Below are 22,507 nucleotides of genomic sequence, written 5' to 3' on the forward strand. Positions count from 1 at the left end.
GAGCTTTACTAACCCTCAGATAAGGGCAATAAAAACACCCACGTTATTTATTAAAGCTGCTTTCAAGCAATTTTCTCATCCTACAGGAAGAAAAGCAGCTTTGTTCCAAAATTTATATGCAAGGCAGGCTGGTACATTCATACCCAACTGAACTAGAGAAACACACAGAGCTGGGAAGTGAAATTCCTACAAATTCCTTCACAAAGGTGACCCAAAGGCCAATTTATTGCTCACTTCTATTGCTTCCAGCACAGTGGGAATCTGTGCACGTGGCAATACTGCAGTCCTAATGGAAATCAGTAAACAGGGTCACACATGCCACAGGAGTTGCTTTTCATGTTCTAAGAATATTTGTGGGCGCTGCTTGCTGGAAAGGCAGAGAGCTCTGCTTGTGCAGCCTGTGCTGGCTGGGTGTTCCCTGCACCTACAGCTCCCACTCAGAGGAAATACACTGCTAAACTTGTTATCAACCCAATGAGAAAGGAAAATAATTACAGCAAGTTTCCCCCTGGGCCATCCCCTGCAGACTACAAAAAACTCTGAAGATCCTCTGAAGCAGCCCTGGTCTCCTGGGAAATGCCACTCATTAAAAACCAATTGTTTATCATTCAATTAAGGTACAGCACGAGGTGAATGAGATAAATGAAGTACCTGACTCGACTGGAATGGTGTGCTGGGCCCAAGCCCTGTGAGACACAGGCAGCTTGAGGGTTATTTTTGCACAAAACTCATTTATGCAGAGGCTTTATGCTGTGAGACCAAAGATAACAAAGATAAGAGTGCAGAGGGCTACGGGGGAGGGAATGCAGGAGGTCCCCTCAGCTATTCTTTGCAGCCTGAGCAAGAAAATAAGAAAAGCAGGAGCAAAGACAACAAAATAACAGCAGTAAATCTATACAATCCACAGGAAGAGAAAGAAAAGATCCAGCTGTTATTCCAGCCTTGAAGGGAGGCATCTCCTCGAGTTGTGAACAGCAGAGGGAATTTGCTTTGCACAATTTGGAGGGCGAATATCACCAGCTACTGCCAGAGTGACAGCCTGAACCACAGGCAGGCACTGAAAGGGCAAAAAGTGCTCACAGTGGAAGATCACTGCAGAAAAATGAGGAGGGAACAAGGCCCAGTATCTTCTGGCTTTCCGAAATCAAACATGGAATTTTACATCCTCACACACACACAAAAATTGAAATCAAATTTATGAATAACAGGTCTTTCTTTGAACTTCTGAGAAGTTCCTGAAACTTCTGAGCACGTCAGCCTTAGGAAGGAAGAATGAAAATAAGGATTTGAAATGGGGAATGAAGACAAGCTTGATGTTTGTATAATAAAACAAAATCCAATGCCAAAGCTTGATAAAAACAAGGAAATTTAATAGTTCTAACACTGTTCTTTGTCAAACACTAGACACTGAGGATTTGCATTTTCCAACTGCCATCTGGAATTATTTTTTTTAATTGTAAATGCATAATGGGGAAGTAAAGCAAGACAGCTTATACCTTCATGTCCTCAGGCTTTTTTGTTCCTTTGTTTGCTTTTAAACAAGGAACGTTTACAGATAATGACTGGCTGTGATTACTGAGAAATACATAAAGAAAACCAGTTTTTCAAAATGCCCCATCCAAATGCATTAGCAATTAGAACCTCCTCAAGTTTCCATTAGTCTGTCAAAACAAGAAATAATCTCATGGCAGCTGACTAAAATTCTTAAAGATTGTCACACTGATTGAATTTCAAAGTATAGACTTACAAATTCGTAGTCTCCATCCTGTGGTACTTTCCAATCAGATGAATTTTTTGTCTGGCCAGAAACATTCTTCCCAAAGCTATTGATTTGATTCTCCTTCTCCTTCTGTTCAAAGTATTCAAGGAATGATGGTCTGGCTGGCTGCATTGTTTCATCCCTCCCTGGAAATATAAAAAAAATAAGAAAAAAACTGTTGTTTTGAAAAATACAATTTTGGTTATACAGCCCTATATCATACCCAGAAGTTATTTTATTTTTTTTAGCACACACTAAATCACACAGCACTGCTAAAGCACTTGCTAAAATACCATTTTTCAGCAGCTTTTCCATCATAAAACTGACGGCAGAGAGAGAAAAGTGCAGAAGGAGAGCTGAAATCCCAGCACAGAAGTGATTACGGTGCTGGAGGCCTTGGCCTCTAGACCGGCAATCCATCCCTGCCAGAGCACCCCAGGTAACCAAGCCCATGCCCTGAATGCCAGAACGGAGCAGCTGCTGGCCAGGCAGGCTGGGCTCCTCCATCCCAGCCACGATGCACTGCTGAAGAAACAAGCTTCAAAAATGAACAGTGCTGCTTTACAAGAAACTCACCTTTACATTTGTGAACAGGACAAAAATGAGGCTTTCAAAGACCACAAACACCTTATAAATACCACAGAATTTGCCTTGGGTAGAAGCAGTCAACTTTACTATATTGTTTGGGTGGAAAGGCTTATTTAGCTTTCAAAATTTGGGGGTTTTTTCTTTTTATAAATAGTCAGTAGGTGATCAAGTTTACTGCCCTAGTTTTATTTTTGTAAATTAGCTCTTCTGAACCAACTTTCTTAGTGGAAGAAATGCTTAGACTTAGACTCAAACAAGCAAGATATACAGATGAACCATTCAATTCTAGGCTGTAATTAAGAAACTTGGGGTAATAAGAAATGGGAGGGTGGCTTCATTTGTAGGGTGATGACAGCACAGTAAGGAAGGAAGTGATGAAATGTGAGAGGATGGAAATGCTAATTCCCAACACAGACAGCAACAAAAAAAAGCCAAAACAGGAAGAAAACATGAAATTTAACTTCACAGCAAGTCAAGGTTACAAGGCTTCCAGCACCTCCAAGGGAAGATTTCTTCATTAGTGCAACCAGTGCAGCACCAGATGCTGCCCAGCTGTGCACACCTAAACTGGGCTGTCCTGAGCTTCAGCACAGCTAATTCCTGAAGAGCCTCAGTCCAAAGCAAGAGGCAGCAAATGTGCTTTAACAGGGCTGCAGCACAGGACCATGAGAGCTGCAGGCTGCTCACAGCTCAGTGCCACTGCCCTGCTCCTGAAATCCCCAAAAGCCATGAGCAGCATGGAAGCAAGCACTGTAACCCACTAAATGCTTCTGTTCTGTAACACAAGGTTCTCCCGAATAAGTTACTCATACTTGAAACATATGTTTTAGGTGATGCAGAAACCACAATTTTCAGAAAGCAGGATCAGGGCTGGAGTTAGCAGAAAATGGCATCAGAACAGCCTAAAGTCTGGAGTGCAGAAATAAGTTCAGTGCTGAATGCCATACGTTTGAAATAAATATAATCTGTCAGGCAGGCAACTAACCAAGAGTTTGGAGCTTCAAACAGGCACACAGGGGATGTCCTGTGATGGGTTGGCAAGGTCTGTGTAATGCAGAGACTCTCCCACAAGAGTCTGTACAGAAGGCAGGCTGTCACAAACCAGTCCTCTCTGAGGACATTCAGCAGCGCTTTCCTCTTGAAAAAATATTAGCTGCTCTGGAAACTCATTAAGATTTAATCACAGAATATTATTCTTGCATATAAAATTGCCACCCAGTGATCCAGAACTTCCCTGGCAGACTCTGTCTGAACCTCAGAGAAGTGGATGAAGTCCTTGGTCAGCTACAAGATACACTAGGAAATTATTTGTCTATAGAACAAATTTCCACAAAGTATGAGAAATCTTGGCAGGATATTTGGGTTGTGATACTGAGAGAAGTGTGGCTCTGCACAGCCCTAAATGTCAGGATGCATTTTGAAAAAGCCCTGCATCGTTCTGCCTCTCCAGGGCCAGCTAAAAGCTCAAGCATGAACTGAAGTGCTGATACTTTTGCACCATGACAACTGGAGCAAAGACAAATTATTATACCCCTGGCAGTAGTTCCCCTTTTTTCAAAAAACAAAACTAAAGTACTCATCATACATAATTAGATCAAGAAAGACACCTTCAGACCAGCAGCGTGAAGGTCAGGCAGAGAACACGTCTGCAAAGTGGAGAACAGCTTTGCTGTTGGGAATAATTACTGAAATACAATCACAATCCAATTACTGCTGAGTGATAAAACATTTATTTAGAATGAAGTAAACACACCCCTTGTACCCTGCTGCAGCTCAGCCTGCTTGAAGCAGGAGGTAAGTTATTATGGACAATCATGGCAATGTTTAACACCAACTAATTTTGTAGAAAGAGAGGAATTCATAACTAGTCAGGCTAATCTATACACAGCTCACTGACAGCCAGCCTGGGTCTCAACAATTAAGACTTCCTAGGGGGAGAAAAAGAGAAAATCTAAATCATGTTTGTATTCTGTTTTTAAGATCACTGTTTGCAGCAGAAGAGACTGTGAAAGCAAATGTTTCACTTCAGTGACATTGGCTTATTCAGTTCTTGTCTATTTACTTCCTAAAAAACTGTTCACTCAAAACAGAGCTTAATTCAGGGTGTCAGTTAAAATAACCATGCTCATTTCCTCACATCTTGTGTTTTACCAGAACTGCAGCACTTGCACTGGGCAGAAGAGATTTGCAGAGTCCCACCTCTCCAGTGTGCCCAGGTCCCACTGAGGGCATCCCTTAATCCAGCATGCCACCTGCACCACACAGCTCAGGGCTGTCAGTCACAAAAGGAAGAACAGGGAAAATTATGGACCTGTAGAAGGTTTTCTTGCTGCCCTTGATGTCCCTGATCATACTTAATTCTATCAGGGTTTCAGCTCTCCTAACCTGATCTCAGACAATTTCTGTGAATTTCTCCCATGCTACCTGTCCTTGCTTTTACCCTCTGTAGGTCTCCTTTTTGTGGCTGAGTTTGTCCAGGAGATCCTTGTTCATCCATGCAGTCCTCATGGCATTTTTGCCTGACTTCCCCATTGTCAGGATGCATTGCTACTGAGCTTGGAGGATGTTAGCCTTGGATTTTTGAACGAGCTTTTTGGGCTCCTTTTCCCTCCATGACTTTATTCCATGATACTCTACCAAACTTCTTCCTGAAGAGGCCAAAATCTGCTCTCCTGAAGTGCAGGGCAATGAACTTTCTGTGAGATCTCCCAGTGAGAGGACAAGGGGAAATGAAGTGCTGCAAAGGGTAACTCAGCTGAACAAAAGAAAGGAAGTTTCACAGCAAGGATGGTTGTGCAACAGAATGGGACTGGGGTGACTTTGCAAGGCCTGGAGCAACCAGATCTGACTTTGCACTTGTCCCATTCCAGGGACAAGGGCACACAGGGAATCAGCATGATGAGCACCAGAGCTCCCTGCCCACCCAAGTGCTTCTGTGGCACAGGCTCTTCACACCCACCATCAGACACCTCTCACCCTGCAGCCACCTTAGGCCTTGCAAACACAACCAGCATTTAGTCACCAATTTAAATGCATTTAGTCACCAATTTAAGTACATTTAGTCATCAATTTTTAGTACATTTCCACACATCAACACATTACACTGCGTCTTAGCGCTGCTTTGTTTTTTAACTGATATGAAGCAGAGATTGCTAACTGACAAAAAAATGGGGGCAAAAGAGATGGCAATATTAAAGGAGAAATAGCTGTGATGCAGATCTAAGATATCTGAAATTTTAGTTGCTGCTGTGATCTCTGTAGGGGTGTGGATGCAGCAAGGTGGAGAGAAATGATCCTGGAGACAGAAAGACATTACCCCAAATCAATTATCATCCCAGCACAACTGAACTTCTTTTCGTCAATCTTAGCACTTAGCAGCAGTGTCATCCTTCCAAAGATGATCTGCTATTAATTCAACACAAGAGTCACACCACTATATCTGTAAAATTTTGATAACAGGCAGCCAAAGACCAAAATCGATCCCTGCTATTTGCAGAAGCAGATGCTGCTGAAAGATGACACCGCACCAAATGCAGCCGTGCCAAAAAGCATTTAACTTCCTAATTTTACAGGGTTAGGCTAAAATATGAACATTTGACAGAGAGTGAGATCACAACTGTGGTGGAGAAGAGCCTTTTATGAGAAGGTCACCCCGTGGTGACAAGAAAGGCTTCACTGCTGCATCTATTTTGGAATCTAAAGAGTTGCTTCTAAGGATGAGCCATGAGAGCTCCCTGGAGCCATTAAAGGTCTATCATTTAGATATGCAGTCATCTTTTAGGAGCTATATTAATTACACAAATGGAACACCACAGCTCTGCTGGGGCTGGTCCAACTGACTGCAGAATTGCAGGTTCAGAGTGGCTGTGCAGAGCAGGGAGGGCTGCTCAGAGCTCAGCCTGCATTCTGTGAAGAGCAGAAGCCCTCCATGGAAAACTCACACAGTTTTAAAGTCATGCTTAAAAAGTACAAAAACATCAGTATTATTGTGTCTGAGAACAGAAAAAAGTGTGAAACTAGTGGGTCCAAAGGTAGAGAATGCTCTGAGTTGTGCACAACAAATATCCCTGTAAACTTCGATTTCTGTGTTGTCCTTCAGCACTGGAAAGCAATGTCCAACTGCACGTGGCAGTGTGCAGGCTGGGACAGTCCCTCTCCAAGCACAAACAGCCCAAACACAACTGACAGGGACAGGCAGGGCTCTGCAAGAAGCCAGCACTTGGATCTTCTCCTCTGCCAGGCTACAGCAAGGGCAACTTGAAAGGAAAAAACTGAACAACAGTCCACTCCTTTCCAAAAATGTCACCTGTCTGAATAGCTGAGGGAATGGAATAGGTCAGTCTTAGGGGCTGGCTGCAGCACACAAACCACCTCACATGAAGCAAAAGATGACAAAGAAGGTGTGGAGAGCCTCCAAGTCATTTGCATTTCCATAGGATGCTGCAGAGAAAGCAGAACGATAAAGAAGAAACAGCCCAGTCAATCAAACCAGCAAGAGATTTACTTTTCATACTCAGCAGTAAAGAATACCCATGGAACCAGATCACTTGCTATCATCTAGCCCCAGAAATCAAAAGACTCATTTCGTTGATTTTGCCAAATTAGCTCTCACAATTGAAAATTTTCAGAAGCTTACAAGCTTCAAAAGATGCTTTCAAAAAGAAAGGGAGATTTACAAAGGCCTTCTATCTATCTGAACAAGCTTGCTGAGCAATGAAACTAAAATTTCTGCTTTTCTCTAAAATTATTCTTCTCTACTCAAACTTGACATCAGAAGAATCCTTGTTTTATTATTCTTTCCTCTTGAAAGGGATTGCTAAGGTCTACCTGGGGTGAATATTCTGGAGTTACAAAGCTTGTCATGAGAGAGAGAGTAAGACAACCTCAGGAACACACTTTGTGTCCACTTTACTCAAGGCAGTTTATACAGTTAATACACAAATACTTGTTGTTGAAGTCACAATGATTGGATTTCCCTGTACCACAAAAATTGGAGCTGGAGTTATGTGGGGGCCTGAATATATGTTGTATTGTAAGATCTTTGTGTGTCAATGTGGGGGCCTGAATATATGTTGTATTGTGGGATCTGTGTGGGTCCAAGTTGCTCCAAACGAGCTGCAGCTGCAGGGTCCTTAGTTGGGCAGCAGCTGTAGCTCGTGAAGGTAACTGAGATAAATAGGGGGTGGGTCAAGAGCCCAAGAGGAGCCCCTGAGAAGACAGGAAGGATTGTGATGCAGAGAATGGAGAAGAGCCCCAGCAGAAAGGCGAGAACAACGCTGCAGTGAAGATTACAACAGAGTTATGGCTGGGCACAGTCAGGAGATAATGCTACAAACTGATTTAGAATGAAGCTGACATAAATCAGAAACAATGAAGTGATCAGCTAAGTGATTAGTGGTTTCCAACTAAGGCATGATCCTTGGTATATATATGTGCATTTGTCAAAAATTCAGAGGCTGCAACCTCTACTAAGCCTCAGTCCTCACTAGTCTCAGTAAGCTGCTGCTTTATATTCAATTATGTAACTTTGAGACTGAAAATACATACTTAAGATGCACAACAAGAATGCCTGATGGTCAGGTGTAAGCAACTCTTCATTAATATTAAATTTCAAATAGAACTGCAGTTTTCTTTGCTTTGGGCTATTTTTTAGAGATCACAGATGAACTTTAGCAGCTGGACAGCATAATTTGTACAATCTGAAGAGGACTGAGTCATTTTAAGCAGCAGAGCAGAGAGATGTCAAATTATTCAACCACAGAAAAAATTGCTCCATCGTTAATAAGTTCATCCCATGGCAAGAGCACCTGAAATTTCCTCACATTAAAAGCAGAACATGTAACATTTTTTATCTCTTTATGAGGACAAGTCTCCTCATAATTATGGCCTATCTCAAATTAAATCAAACCAAAACACTCCCAACAGCTTCTGCTATTAATAAGAAACTCCTAAATGAACATAAAAATCAACCTATGAATGAATAAGGTGTGAAAGACATCTAAGGAGAAGAGCACAACACTTACCCAAAGCTGCAACATCTATAGTGAGAACCCTTCCAAAAATAGGGGAGGAAATCCTCACAGTAATTGAAGGTGCTTAAGGTCAGGTTACCTCCTTTTATATCTCCTCTGCTTTAAATCTCAGACATGATTATAAATACAGAGCAGCTTCCTTCCTCCATCACAGATTTTCAGTGGCCACCTCATTATCCTGAATTGCTAATTGAGTCCAGCAGCCCCTGCACGTGACAGGCAGTGAGATGTGAAGGTGCATGCACAAAAAGTGAACGTTTCCCACTCTGCATCCTCTGGCTCAGCTCCTCATCAATATAAATGAGGAACACCCTCATCAGCAGGGATGTAGGCTTCACATCCAGCACCTGTGGGTAAGAGCTCAGGCTCCCCAGATGGCACAGAACCAAGTAAGCACTTCCTAACTCCCTTCTATTCATAAGCCAGAAACTCATTTGCTTATCTAGAGAGAACAGAAAACAACATTGCAATGAACATTTTTTTCTGCCGAAGCTTGAAAAATCTGCTGGTAGAAACAAATTTCGTTTTGAACTTCTGCAATGAAGGAATTTAAGAGTTTACAGTTTTTCTTCTTCCTGCTTAGGAGTAAGGCTTTCTCCAGGATTTATTTTGATCCAGTAGGGAATAAGTTTATTCTTAGAAGAGATAGGCTGCAGTTTGCCTGTATGTGCAAATGCATGAATGTGCATGGGACAGAGATGTATTTACTGAGTGATTTACTACTATTCTGTCTCTTGGTTGAGTCTCCTGAAGCACTCTGTCCCAGGACCCTGTTAATCACATCTCCCATCTTCTCCAAGAAAAATGCTTCTGTCCAGAAAAAAAAAATCCTCTACTTTCTAACTAAATAGAGAAGTGCTCAATAATAAACTGTTAAAACCAGCAAAAATAGCTCTGTTAAACATATACATCCTTACTCCAATTTCAGCATTTCTGACAAGACAAACAGGTAATTAGCTTTTTCTTAGCAATGAAGCTTTGGTCAAATGTGCAGGACAACCAAAGGTGGATAAGCATCCCCCTCAGATCCTGGATTAACTTCCCCTCATTCTCCAGCCTGCACAGAGCCAATATTTCAATTACTAGGGCCAGTGTTCAAAAAAGAAAAACAAAACACACAACAAAAACCCCACAACAAAATGACAGCACACACAACACATCCCATCTCTCAGAAATGCTGTCTGCATGTTCACACAGCTTAATACTCTTAAACAAATTTTGCTGTCCACTGCTTATGCTCAGCTTGCCAGCAAGGCTCCTGTTAAAAGTCAAAAAGCAACAGGAACATTTCTCTGTGCAGATTTGTATTCTCCACACACCAAGAGTGGCAGTAGGATGATTCTTCCAGCTCGAGAACAATTTAATCAATGTAGGAGTTGGTATAAGCAGCACGTTATTTAAATGCATTATAATGCTGGGAGTGTTTTATGGTTCAATTATGACTAAAGGGACCAATTTGCTTTAAACACAGAACTGCACCACTGGACATCAATAACATTAAGTAGTGGGAAGCTGCTGCAAAGAGCTGTTGTTGTCCATGGAGAAAAGCAGAGGCAAAACAAGAACCTTTGGTCAGTATCTTTGACACAGACACGATGGAAATCCTGACAAGATGTGGAGTTATTTCTCCACAGTAGCTGCATGAGCAATTTGGATAAAGCGCCACTGCACCTTTCTGGACAACTAATAATATTATAGCTACCTCAGCTATACATCAGTAATACTTTAGTCAATTACAATATTAATGCAATCACATAATCCTTCTGCCACCCATTCTCATTCTGCTGCTCACACTGCAGGTTTTACAGATCCATTGCTTTATGTGAAAAATCTCAGGTTAATTCACGGGGAAAAAATGTTTCCTGAGTCTTGGCAGAAACATTTCTCTGGCTCAGGTTGAAGTGTCACCCACTGGATGTCTCACACAGCCACCAAGATGACAAGCTTACTCTGAATCATTTGTCAAATAGGAAATTGCCAAGTTTGCATCTTAGCTCATTTAATTTGCTAATGAAGCCCAATTCCCCCTCAAAAGGGGAAATACTTTTTTAAAATGACACAACCATGCTTAGCAGTGTGGGCATGGTAAAAGCACAACAAAACCCAAGCCACCTCAAACTGTGTAAGAATGAAGCCTGGATTTTTTTTTATATTAACATTTACAGACTCCAAAGAATTTTGACCAGCACATTGCATTATCAAGGTAGAGACAACAGTGATATTAAAGCTTCTGGTGTATATCTGCACCAGACCCTGTACTGAACGTGTGCCACATGAACAAAAACCCCAAATCCACAATCCTTCCCCTGTCTCCAGATCCCTCATTCATCTCAACCCAAACACCAGACAGCCCAGCTCACACTGCTGCTGGCAGTTCTGCTTTCTCCAGTGTAATTCGCCAATTATTTGATGCCTAAACAAGTAAGATGTACTTTAACAGAGAAAATAGGGCAGACTATAGTACTAGACAAACTAGATCCAATTTCACTTGGATCTGATTGTATTGCAGCGTTCAAGGAAGGCAACATTATTATAAAATTATGTTCCACTCTTTGATTTAAAGAGACAAATTCATGCCAAGATTCCACTATCTAAACAAGTACAGCAAGTAAAGCAGAAAAAGGAAGAGTAAAAACATAAAGAATAAAAAATGCATCACTGTTTACTAGCACTATATATTCTCCCATAGAAAAAATTAAAAAAGGACATTTGCAGACATATTAACAGCCCAAAAGTTATTCCAGCTCTCAAGCACAATGGAAATGCCTGTTATTACAAATCATTGCTCATCTATAGCTCTCCAGCTACATTTAAAGTTTTCCTGGAATAGTTTAACTGCAATCCATAAGTAATCTTTCAGCAATCGATTTCGAAGTAAAATGTGTCGCAGCACAATTTAGTACCTGCAGTCTCAGGCAATCACTTGAGTGCTTTCACAATGTGTAACAGAATGTCACAGTGACATTTTTAATGATGCCTGACTATTTATATTGAGTGCCCAGAATAAAGCCAAGCAAATGAAAGAATTTAGGCAAACACAATTACAGCTCAATTGACTGCAAAACAAAACTTCCCCTCCAAAGTAAAATACTGGAATTTAAGATTCCTCTGAGCTAAGAAGTCACAAACTGATTTATGCAAGAATCACTTTCAAGTCTACTGGAAGTTGTTTGCACTTTCAAGGCTATTGGAAGTTGTTTGCCAGAGATTTCTAAGACAATCCTATCTATAAAACACTGAAATACAACACTTTACACATTTTTTACATTAAAAAGAAATACAACCAAACAAAAAACTCGTTAAGATACAGATTTATATTTTTTAATTAGAAAGAAGGGCTAGAACACAACTTCAGAAACCTACAGTTAAAAAGCCCAGGATACCTAGGGAAGCTATAATACCATGTAAAAAAAACAAACCAGAAGTTTTTTATTGACTTAAAAATAGGTTCTATTGTGAGTCATAAGACAAACTGCCAAAAAAAATTATAGGTGCCTTTAAAAATATGATTCAATGAAGCTCCTTAAAACACAGTTGTTCTCAAAGAGCATTATTATATTTATATTTAAGATAAAAAAATCACTTTCTCCAGAGGGTTCTGCAGCAGGCTGATGAGCTTTAGGGCCAAATGCATTTAACTGAATGTTATGAATATGTAAATGGCAAGCTGAAAAATGGAGCTGCAGGGAATCCTCACAAAGGGCAAGCTGCTCAGAGACACTGCCTTGCATCCCCGGAACAAACTGAGAAGTGCTCTCAGTATTTCAGAGTTACACCAAAAAGGAGGAGAAAAGGATGTTAAGATAAAGTTATCATTTTCATTAACATCAGATTTGCTGGAATGAAGGTGCAAGCGGGCAAAATGCAGAATAAAAGGGCTGAGTGGGCATTGCTGTGTGAAGCCCATGGCATGGAAGTGTCCCAGTGCCAGGCACCACCCTGGGGCTGCTGCAGCACCTCTGCCACCCCTGGCTGTGAGCACCTGGCACAGCAGCAGCTGAGGAGCAGGGAGTTCACAAGGAGCCTCAAGTCTAAGGAAGGTTTAAAATAAATCTGCACTTTGCAGTCCCGGCGCTCTGGAGGTGCCAGAGCTTGTTGTGGAGCTCCCTCTTGAGGGGAGAGGCTGCCCTGTGCTAAAGGCATCGCTGCAGCCCTGAAACTCACTGCTCAAAACCTGGGCGTCCTTGCTGAACAGAGACTATCAAAGGCTATCTGTCTGTCAAACTGTAATATAAAACTATCTCCTCGAGCCTCTGAACACCACTGCACACACAGCACCGGGTGCTTTTGAGACACAGGCACTGCAGCCTTAAAAAGATAGAGAGAAGATAAGCACATGTCAAACACAGAGCATAAATTGAAGAGGTGCTTTATTTCCACAGTGCTGGCAGTGCAGGAGCACCAGACAGCAAAACCTCTGATACTGTGAGCCATGAAATAGAACAATACACATTGAGGATGAGAAACTATCAGTGCTGGCTGTTAGTAAAGAAACTGCAGCTTCACCAGGTTTATTTAATAACACTGAAATGTCCCTTTCTTTGGATGACATTTTTGCTGCACCCATCTCCTTGCTAGACCAACCTTGTCCCACCACACCAATGTCTTTGCTGCCTCAAGCTGCTACACAGACTGATACCTCTGGGTTTTAATGAGCTGAATCATGTTTATCAAAGTTTGAAAAAATCTTTAAAGATTCTGCTGAAATGTCCCTCTCAAACTCAACATTGTTTCACAAGCTTCAAAGGGCCCTGACAGGGAAGAAGCTTTCAGCACAGATATTCCTGAGGAAAGGCTTCTTCCAAACTCCTGTGAAGAACAGCTAAAGGCTCAATACCAGATGGCCAAGGAAGCCTTTGGAAGCAGAGCCAGAGCCAAAAGAACAAGCCTTGTATGTGGTGATCATACTTGAGCACTGCTGAGCCCTCAGTCAGCACTTTCTCCAGTCCTTGAGCAAACAAACATCCAGGCTGGCCATTGAATCATCCCTGACTGCCTCAGGACTGGGAGCTTAACAAACCAGTGGGAATGGATTTCTATGAGAACCCATAATTCAGAAAAGATTCCTTTTCTTGTAGTCACACTTTTCTAGGAAGGCTCTCCCTGTCATTTCTTTAATCAAAGAAACATTTTCAACCCTTTTCCAGCTCAAGCTGTAAGACTGTCAGTCACATAATTTTAAATCTCACATCCTCTGACAAGGCTTGTGGCTTTAGTAAGCTTTCCTGTTTTAGGGCAGCATGGATTTCACCTTGATTGTCTGAAACAGCAACACAGCTCACTGGGCTGTCCTCAGTGACTGCAGTGACACAAAGGAAGAGCATCACTCCAGAGATGCCAACCCCTCCCACTGCATGTCCTGATGTGATGAAGCCTTCAATGTATCTGTCATTTCATTAATCTGCCTCTTCATTGAATGCACCACTCCTAAAACAGACTTTCAGCTTTCAGAGGCCAGGTTACAGCCAGATCATCATCTAAAGCAACACACATCTTGTGATTAACCCCTTGTTAGAGGCCCCCTCTACATTCTGTGAAAAATACAAGACCAGCAAAATAGAAGTGACAAAAAACCACCCCAAATTACTAGGAAGAATCAGATCTTATTTGATTAACACAAAAGCTTGTGGAAATTGTGGAAATTGCACTTCAGCTATACTGTGGCTTGAAAGCCTAGGAAGGCTTGGGCCTAGGAAGGTTTCTCAGAGAGCACTGACCTAAAAGTTTGGCTCCCTACATCCAAAAGACACAATAATCAACCAAAACTATCAAAGCAGGTTGGGAATATATATCATAGCCCACATGAAGTTTTAAGCAATATTCTGGAAGTCAGAGATGTTTCCTTACTTTTCATGGTGCCCTCCTCCTCCTCCTCCTCGGTGTTGATGACCATTGTGCCCAGCTGGGACTCCAGGGTGCCATCGTGCTCTATCATGGTGTTGGCTCCATCACTCATGGTGTTCACAGCTCTGATTGTGCCAGTTTCATCTCCACTCGCCCTCACCATGGTGCCTGAATCCGCCTCATCTTCCTCCTGTTCAAACATGCCACAAACACAGATTTTACTGATGAAGTGCCATGAGGAATGGCTGTGTTTAAGTCACACTAATTCAGAGGGGTTATTTTACAGACACACAGAGAAGCCACGTTTGGTTTATGCACTTTGTTCTCTCCCTGTCATCTCCAAACAGGTAATGAAAACTAATGAATACTTTTCTGCCAGCATGATAAGTAAGAGAACAGATAAATAATCAGCAGAAACTTCAGCAAGTTGTATCTCATTTCTGAGCTGGTGAAGTGTCTGTAAGTAGATTAGAGCACTCAAACAGTCATTAGTGTTTCTATTCAGGCAGGCAGTTCTGAGGGCTGACCCTAACCCTATGTCTCCAGTGGTACAGCTCACTGAGGGGTCACCAGGTCTAAGTCTGGAGAGTATGTAGCACATGGAAATAAAAGCCCCTCATCCTGTTTTTTTTCTATTTCTAACATTTAGGTAGTTTTACTCATTATAAACTTCAGGAGCACTGAAAAAAAAATTAACTACATTTGAAAATCTTTAAAAAGGATTCAAACAAATGATCAAACTTTGGTAACATTCTTCAATGAAAATTACTTTTTACCTTTCCATTTGCTTAAAGGGACTAATAAAAAAAGTTGGAATTACTGCTGCCACGGCTTAGGAGACTGATTCTGTAGGAAAACACAACCTCTTCAAAGCAATTCTGGCAGAATAACTTCCTGGCAGAGTTATGTTAACTAAAGAGTTATGTTATGGCAGCTCCATCAGGTGGTGTGTGCTTCACTAAGTGTGGATTGTGACTAGGACTTCATGAAGAACTGGGCCAAGATTTCCGCAATCCAGCTGGTTTCTTCAAATTGTGGACCAGCTATCCAACTGCAGGAACAGAAGTCCCTTTCCAGGTTTACAGCAGAGTTTCTAGGCATCTCACCTTAGCTGAGATGCTCCTGTTTTGTTCTCAGGATGAAGTTCACATTCTTTATGTGACCATGGCCTTACTGATCTGTGTCAGTGTTACAAGGAAAGCACACAGGTGTTGCACATCAAAGCTCTAATATTCCATCTCAGTGTCATGGAGAGAGAGAAGTCACCTCTGCATGTTCTGGTGTTCCCAGCATTTTACCTGTTCTGTCAAGAGTGTCTATGAAATTTGCTTTCCAACCTCAAAACCAATAGCAAGACAGGAGAAAGCTACACAAGATGCTAACAGAGGAGAATTAATTTTGTGTGGAGTTGAGTGGGTGAGAGGAAGTAATAAATTTGTTAGCTACACATCATTTAGCAAAGGACTGCATCAGAAGTTTTCACATCACTTGGGAAGTGGTTGGGAAGCTTTTCTGCTAGCAGACACAGAGTAGAGAAGCTTCAGAAGAACACACACACCAACAGAGGACTCAACTCCACCACACAGACACCACCTCTGTGACCCCAGATCAGTCAGAAAGGAAGAAGGGATGGCAGAGACAAAACTCAGGGTAGGGACAGTACTCATAGAATTGACATCATGGCAATGTGACCAATAAATTTACTTCCACATTGAATAAATATCCAGTCCTGGAGTGCAAAACCAGATGCACAATGTGTTCAGCACAGACACCAGGGACCATGCTGCTCAAGTGTCACCCCTGAGCAGGGCTGGCACACAATGCCTTGTGCTGCCCATTTCATTTACCCAGGCTGAAGCAGGCAGAGGCTCAAAAACCAGCTTTCAACATGCTTCCCAAATCCACATGCTGTAACCACTGAAACAGAGAGCCAAACTGAAATCCACAGCAAGCCCTGAACACTTCCCATGCCCTCACCTCAGGCTTCTGTCGGTTGCTCTTGTGCAGAAGAAAGTTTCTATAAGGGATGTTCTAAAGCACAACAGTAAAACAACACAACAGACTTATATCACAGTGCATCAGAGATGATATTATTATTCTGTACAAGGAGAGCAGTCTAAGACCTCAATCTACATGAAAACATTCTCACTACTGCATAAATAATAGAATCCAACTGGGAAAATTAATCAAGTCTTCTGCATACAGCACTTTGTAGCCCAGCTTCAAGCTACACTGTAAGGTGAACAGGACCCCACTCATGCTGCCTGTCCCACTCAAATACAGCTTGAGCAGGCACCAACCATCACCTTACACTCATAAAGTAGAAAACTCCAGAACTAAGTCAAATCCACTGGCAATGGGACAAAATATTGCAAAAACAAAACCTGAAGCAGTTATGCCTTTGGAAAGGAGTGAGAGTTTGGACTTTGCAGGCTGCTGCTATTAAATACTCACTGAATTTTCTTCATCCTCCTGATCCAGCTCACGCTGCTGTGCCTCTTGGCGTTTCAGCTTGATGTCCATTGCTTCATTAATCAGGTCCCTCAGAATTGATACTCCTTTGGCACTTTTAACAAATGGATGCTGAGAAATATTTTAAAAACAAATAAGCACTGCATCCAAAGCAGGACAGAACAGTAAAACACTGTTACTATGGTCTACTTCAAATCAAATTAAGGTTTAACTCGAAACGTAATTAAAATAATTACCCAGTCCTTCTGTTTGGCACAGGAGGGAGAACTTCCACCCTCCAAACAAGATCAAGCTCCAAGGGCACAAATGATGTGAGACCTTGGGCTCATTCACCACCCACAGCTCCACTTACTTCTTTCCTTGCTTAGCTGTCAAGAATCAATTACACAGACCATTACCATGCCTGGAACATTCTGAGCAACCACTTACACTCAGCCTGCCCTGTTTTGTGTTTTAAGAGACACTTTCTTGGCAGAGCTGGTGGGAACTTAAAAGTAAAACAACAAATCCAAACCAAACAAAACCAGCAAACCAACAACAAACTCTGAAAGCCAAAACAGCAAAAACACCCCAGAGAAGACAGAGGAAGTTGAAGTCAGACCGGTTCTTAGAGAAGAACTGAGAAGTTGAAGTTGAGTGTGAAATTTTTGTAACAAGTTACTAAAAAGTAAAACCTGCAGTGAGCAGGAGCAGCAAGAAACGAAACCAACATCTCAAGAGCCACACAGCACAGCCCACGCTGAGCAAGCCTCCCCCAGTTTATGCTCTCCTAGGAAAAGCAGACCTGCAGCAGCTGTGTTGCAGTGGCTCTCTGCTCCGGGCTCTTCACAAGACACTGCTTCACAAAGTCTGTGAAATTGTCCGACCACAGCTCCGGCTTCCGGAACGTTGGAGGAGGATTGGTAGGAATCATGAAAATGGCCTAAAAGCAGAAGAGGATTTCAGATTTCCACAACAAAGCTTAGAACCAACGATTCAACAGAAATACACCCAAACACACGCTGGTACTAAAGAACAGTGGATTTTTCCAGGTGCTGCCTCTGAGGAGTTTGTGCCAATATTACACACAAATCTGCTCACAGGGATCAAGCAGCAAGAAAACAGACTTTTCTCACTAGGTGCTCATATCTGGCAGAGCCATTATGGGCTCCAGAAGTGTCAATCTGACATTTTTCAGTCCCTAAAATTTGTGCTTGTATTAAAAAAAAACCAAAACAACCCACTTCGGATAATCCAGCCAAAAATATCCTTCACGTCCAACACAGAGCATCAGCTATGTCTTAACAGAAGAGAATTGTGATTTTCTTTTTTATTCCCATACAGATTCTTCTTGACAAAGACCTGTTCTTCATTTAATCAACAGTACAAAGAACTGACAGAAAACAACTTGTTCTATACATTAAAAACAAGACTGCATGCTGATATATGATTCAGCCAGCTGTGATATCAAACCTTTTCCATACAGCAATACATTTAAGGCCACAGTCCTTACCCTCATGGGATGAATATCTGCATATGGTGGCTTGCCTTCAGCCATTTCTATTGCAGTGATTCCCAGGGACCAGATGTCTGCCACACAATTATACCCAATTTCCTGAATCACTTCTGGAGCCATCCAAAATGGGGTCCCTATGACTGTGTTCCTCTTTGCCATGGTGTCCTGAGGAGAAAAGGATAAAGATTCAGACAACAGCAACTGTATTAGCCATAAACAGTCATTAATGATTAATCATCATTAATTATCACCCTAATTATCTTGCACGCATGCAGATTATTAGGCTCAGCAAGACTAGAATACAGAAGTCTGCAAAGATCAATTAAAATGTGCTCACAGAACTTAAAAGTATACTAAAAAAAGCAGCAAATGCTATTGCAAACCATTACTTAGTTGTAACAGCTTCCACAGAGGAAGATCTGCTCTAATCTGCTGCTGGTTTAGCATCTCATGGTGCAAAGTGCTAAAAACCATCTATGAACAATTTGTCCAGCTCCATATTCCCGTCACACACACAGGTTAAAAATATAAACTGAAATGTACAGAGCCACCCTGGTTTTACTTACTGTAAGTTGTCCTGCCACTCCAAAATCAGCAAGTTTAGCATGTCCCTCTGTATTTAGCAATATATTTCCAGCTTTGATGTCCCTGTGTATTTTCCTCATAAAATGCAGGTACTCGAGTCCTTTCAGTGTTGATTGCACTATTGTGGCAATTTCCTCCTCTGTGAGCTGAAGAAGGGAAGAGTTACTGCCAAATACCAGTGGATGAGACACAGTACTATTGTGCTTTGGTCTGTATTTTACTGAGATTCACTAATTGCCACTTAATTGCCTTCACTAAAGGTTGCCATACCAATGGGGAATTAGTTAGTGACTTACGTAGCAGAATTAGATCACAACCAGCATACATAAACACACTACTACATTTCATATGCCACAACCTTTTCTCAGCTAGTAATTCTTATCCTGAAATAACCAAAGGAAGGCAAAGTAGGGTCTTGCTTGGAATCAATTTGGGTTTTCAAGAAAACCAACACAGCCGTTAATTGTCCAGAGAACCAAAACTCAGCGTAATCAATTTTGTCATTTTCAGAGTAACAAAGGACCTGCATCTCTCAAGTTATGGCCAATGGTTGTGTCAGGCACTGAACTCTGAGAATTAAGCCCTAACTACTCATACTACACCCACAGTCCCACCCCTGCCCTCCAAGGAGAAAGGACACACGTACAGTTTTATTTCGTAACCGAATAATGTCAGACACAGATCCAGCACCACAGTACTCCATGACTATCCACAGGTCTGTGTTCTTGAAATAGCTGCCGTAGTATTTCACCACATGAGGACTAGGAAAAAAGAGGGATAAAACAAAGGGTCAGACACCAGGAACCAGCATCACTGAATAAGCACAATACACTGCAGACACCCTGAGTATGTTTTAGAAACTCAGTGCTGAAGTGCCAACCCAGAGCAGAAGTATTCCAGAACACCCTGAATTCTGCACAGGGCTCGCCAGTCCTGCCAAGCCTGCTCCCACAGCAGGGCTCACATGACTTGCCACTAAGTCACTCCAGGGAGCTAAACTGTCCACAAATCCCACGGAAACAAGGGGTGATTAGCCTTCAGTCTGAACCAGGCTACAGCAGGGTCAGGGCTGGGGCAAGACAGGGAATGGGAAACAGGCCACAGCAGCCCCTGGAAAAGGTGCTGCAGAACATTTGCAAACAAAAAGAAACAATAAATAAAGCCCACAATTTGCTGGAAAATAACTATCATGATCATTAAGACAAATGTTCCCCCACTACCACGTGAACCTACTTGTCTCTTTGATTTAGCCCAGGATATATTTTAGGATCTCAGCACAACCTAAGACTGTCTCAGTCAGCTATCTGGCTGCCCAAAAAGCAAAAAACCTAGTAAAGTACACTGCTCAGAAAAACCATGTGTCCTCTGGAAAAGGTAAAGCAGAAACTAACAGAAAGACTGTGCCTGATTTGATGGGAATGAAGCTAAGGAACAAAAGTGTGTTTAATTTATTTTCTGCTGAACATTTTCTAATGAAAAAGCTTTAAAACTAGCAGGTCAGTCACACTGCAGTGTCCCTTAATGCTTGCACAGAAAATGTGATGCACCAGTGATTCACTCCCTCTGCTGTTCACAACTCTGAGGTCTCACTTTAGGCCTCACAATACTAATATTTAATTTAAGAGAAAGTAGTAATGCATTTCAAGTTACACAGCAAGATTTTTCAGGAACAATTTCTTTTCTAGATACACTCTGCTGCCTGCCCCTAAGTCATCTTCCTTTAACTACAGTGAGAGTGGAATGCAGTAGAGTAAGTGACTGGGACCACAGTTTTATACTGCTCATGTAATTTATTTTAAATGGCTTTCCACACAGGAAGTCCTTCAAAGTAGTGTTTCCTAAGGCCAGATTCACAATACCAGAAGAAATGAGTGTATTTAAAACCTTCAGCCTTGCACTTTGAGAGGGTCTTTCCTACCCAGAAGCTCTTCACTGGCTAAATCACTGCAGCACTTCTCCCTATAAAAACATGCACAAAGGGGAACAACAACCATCACAGAGCTTCCAGCAGGTTATTCAGGGGATGCTCAGGTCAGCTTGCACTGCAGCAGAGCTGCAGAGGCAGGACAGGAGCAGGAAGGACAGTCCTGCCACAAGAGCAGGTGACAGCACAGAGCTGTGCACACGCAAGAGCAGCCATGCATTAGCGCCTCTCATCCACGTGCCCTTTGAAAAAGAAACAAAAAACCTCCCTCTGACAGTTTTCTGTGCCTTGCTGGGGAGGAACCACCAAGGCAAGATGGTTGGGGAAGATGAAACAGGAAAGCTTTATAAATATGATTGTCTGGCAAAAGATTTTGAGAATATAGAAACTATAAGCGAGATTGAAATGAAAACAAGCTTTGAGATACCTCAGTTACTGAACAACTGGAAAACAATGGTGTGGCTGGCTGAAGATGATCCCCCTTTTGATGGAACAACACCCTCTGCTTGCAGACAGGCCCAAGGGTCAGAGCAGACCCTGCCAGCTTGGCAGAAGGGGCCCAAAGAGGAGTTTTTAGGGTTTCAAATGTAACACAGTATGGTAATGTAGTGATTCTTATAGGCTGGATGTAAATGCTGTAGGATTCGTATATTGTACTAGATTGGCTAGTGAGAATTAGAATATTTAGCACAGAAGAAGATTTATTGTATTGTAACAGGAACTTCTCTCTCTTACTCTTACTCCCTTACGCTTTTACCCTTTTACTCTCTCACCCTCTCATCCTCTCTGCCCCTCTCCTCTCTCAGGCCTGCTCTGGGCTGTGTCTGGCAGCTCCCAGCAGGGCCCTGCCCCCAGGCCCTTTGCAATAAACCCCAGGTTCCAGCCCTGGCTGCAGAGATCTCTCGTCTCCATCCGTCCCCACTGTCCTACCCCACAATGCTCCTACACAAGATCATGGCTCTAATTTGATTAAATTCCAGGTCACAGGTGAGGCTTTTCCTTGAGTCCCAATAAAAGGTTTTGGAACACACACTTACCTGTCACATTGTTGCATTATGGAGATTTCCTTGATGATTTCTTGCAGGTCAGATTCCACAGGAACTTGTTTAATTGCAACAACTTGACCCGTTTCTTTATGGATGGCTTTGAATACACTGCCATAAGAACTGGAAAACAAAACATGAAACAAATACTGAATATAGTAATGTTTTAAAAATATTAATGTTACTGTTTTGCTTTTTGTGAGTGTAACCATCAGGTAAAACATTAACTATCCTTTAGTTAAAAATATTTTGTATTTTAATGTAACTAATCAGCCCACTAACTTTTAAACACTGTAATACAAATAAGTCAGCAAACTTGGACAGTGAGGAAAGAGCATACCATCATTACACTGACCATAGCTTTGGAATGGCCTTTCACACAAATTCAACACCTAAAAAGTCTCTTTTTCCAGCACAGAGTACAAGCTGAGCATCAGTAAGAACTACAGCTCTGGTCAGAGAGGTTTGTTTGTTCCTGTCAGACATTATCACTCTCATTTCCAGCTTCTTTACTTACAGCAGCCAGGCAGATTTACAACTCAGTCATTTCAAACTGCTCCAGGCCGTGAACATGTCACTCCAGGAGTGTTCCCATGCTGCTCTGCCTCACCAAAGGGCACAGCATCACAAGTTCACTTCCACCAGGCAGATTTTCCTCAAGATGTACCAGGGATGAAGTACAAAATCTTTGACTTCCCACAGGGCTCCACCAACTCCAGGCTGGGATTTTTTCACAAACTTTTAAACTCCCTACTGTTGACCCAT

General features: G+C 42.0%; 1 protein-coding gene across 2 annotated transcripts in view; it reads right to left on the reverse strand.

The window, feature by feature from the left end:
• Positions 1–22,507, reverse strand: part of STK4 (serine/threonine kinase 4) — a 48,991-nt gene that overhangs the window by 23,345 nt on the left and 3,139 nt on the right. Inside the window, exons 3-11 of one of the 2 annotated variants that reach the window (XM_074553385.1) lie at positions 21,737–21,865; positions 19,422–19,536; positions 18,757–18,921; positions 18,188–18,355; positions 17,480–17,617; positions 16,678–16,806; positions 16,201–16,254; positions 14,227–14,413; positions 1,748–1,905 (exon numbers count right to left, since the gene is read on the reverse strand). In XM_074553385.1, the coding sequence (XP_074409486.1) occupies positions 1,748–1,905; positions 14,227–14,413; positions 16,201–16,254; positions 16,678–16,806; positions 17,480–17,617; positions 18,188–18,355; positions 18,757–18,921; positions 19,422–19,536; positions 21,737–21,865 (1,243 nt within the window). The remainder of the gene's footprint in view (positions 1–1,747; positions 1,906–14,226; positions 14,414–16,200; positions 16,255–16,677; positions 16,807–17,479; positions 17,618–18,187; positions 18,356–18,756; positions 18,922–19,421; positions 19,537–21,736; positions 21,866–22,507) is intronic. The other variant, XM_074553384.1, reaches the window with a different exon arrangement.

The sequence above is a fragment of the Zonotrichia albicollis genome, chromosome 17 (assembly GCF_047830755.1).
Source record: "Zonotrichia albicollis isolate bZonAlb1 chromosome 17, bZonAlb1.hap1, whole genome shotgun sequence".
Lineage (NCBI taxonomy): Eukaryota > Metazoa > Chordata > Aves > Passeriformes > Passerellidae > Zonotrichia > Zonotrichia albicollis.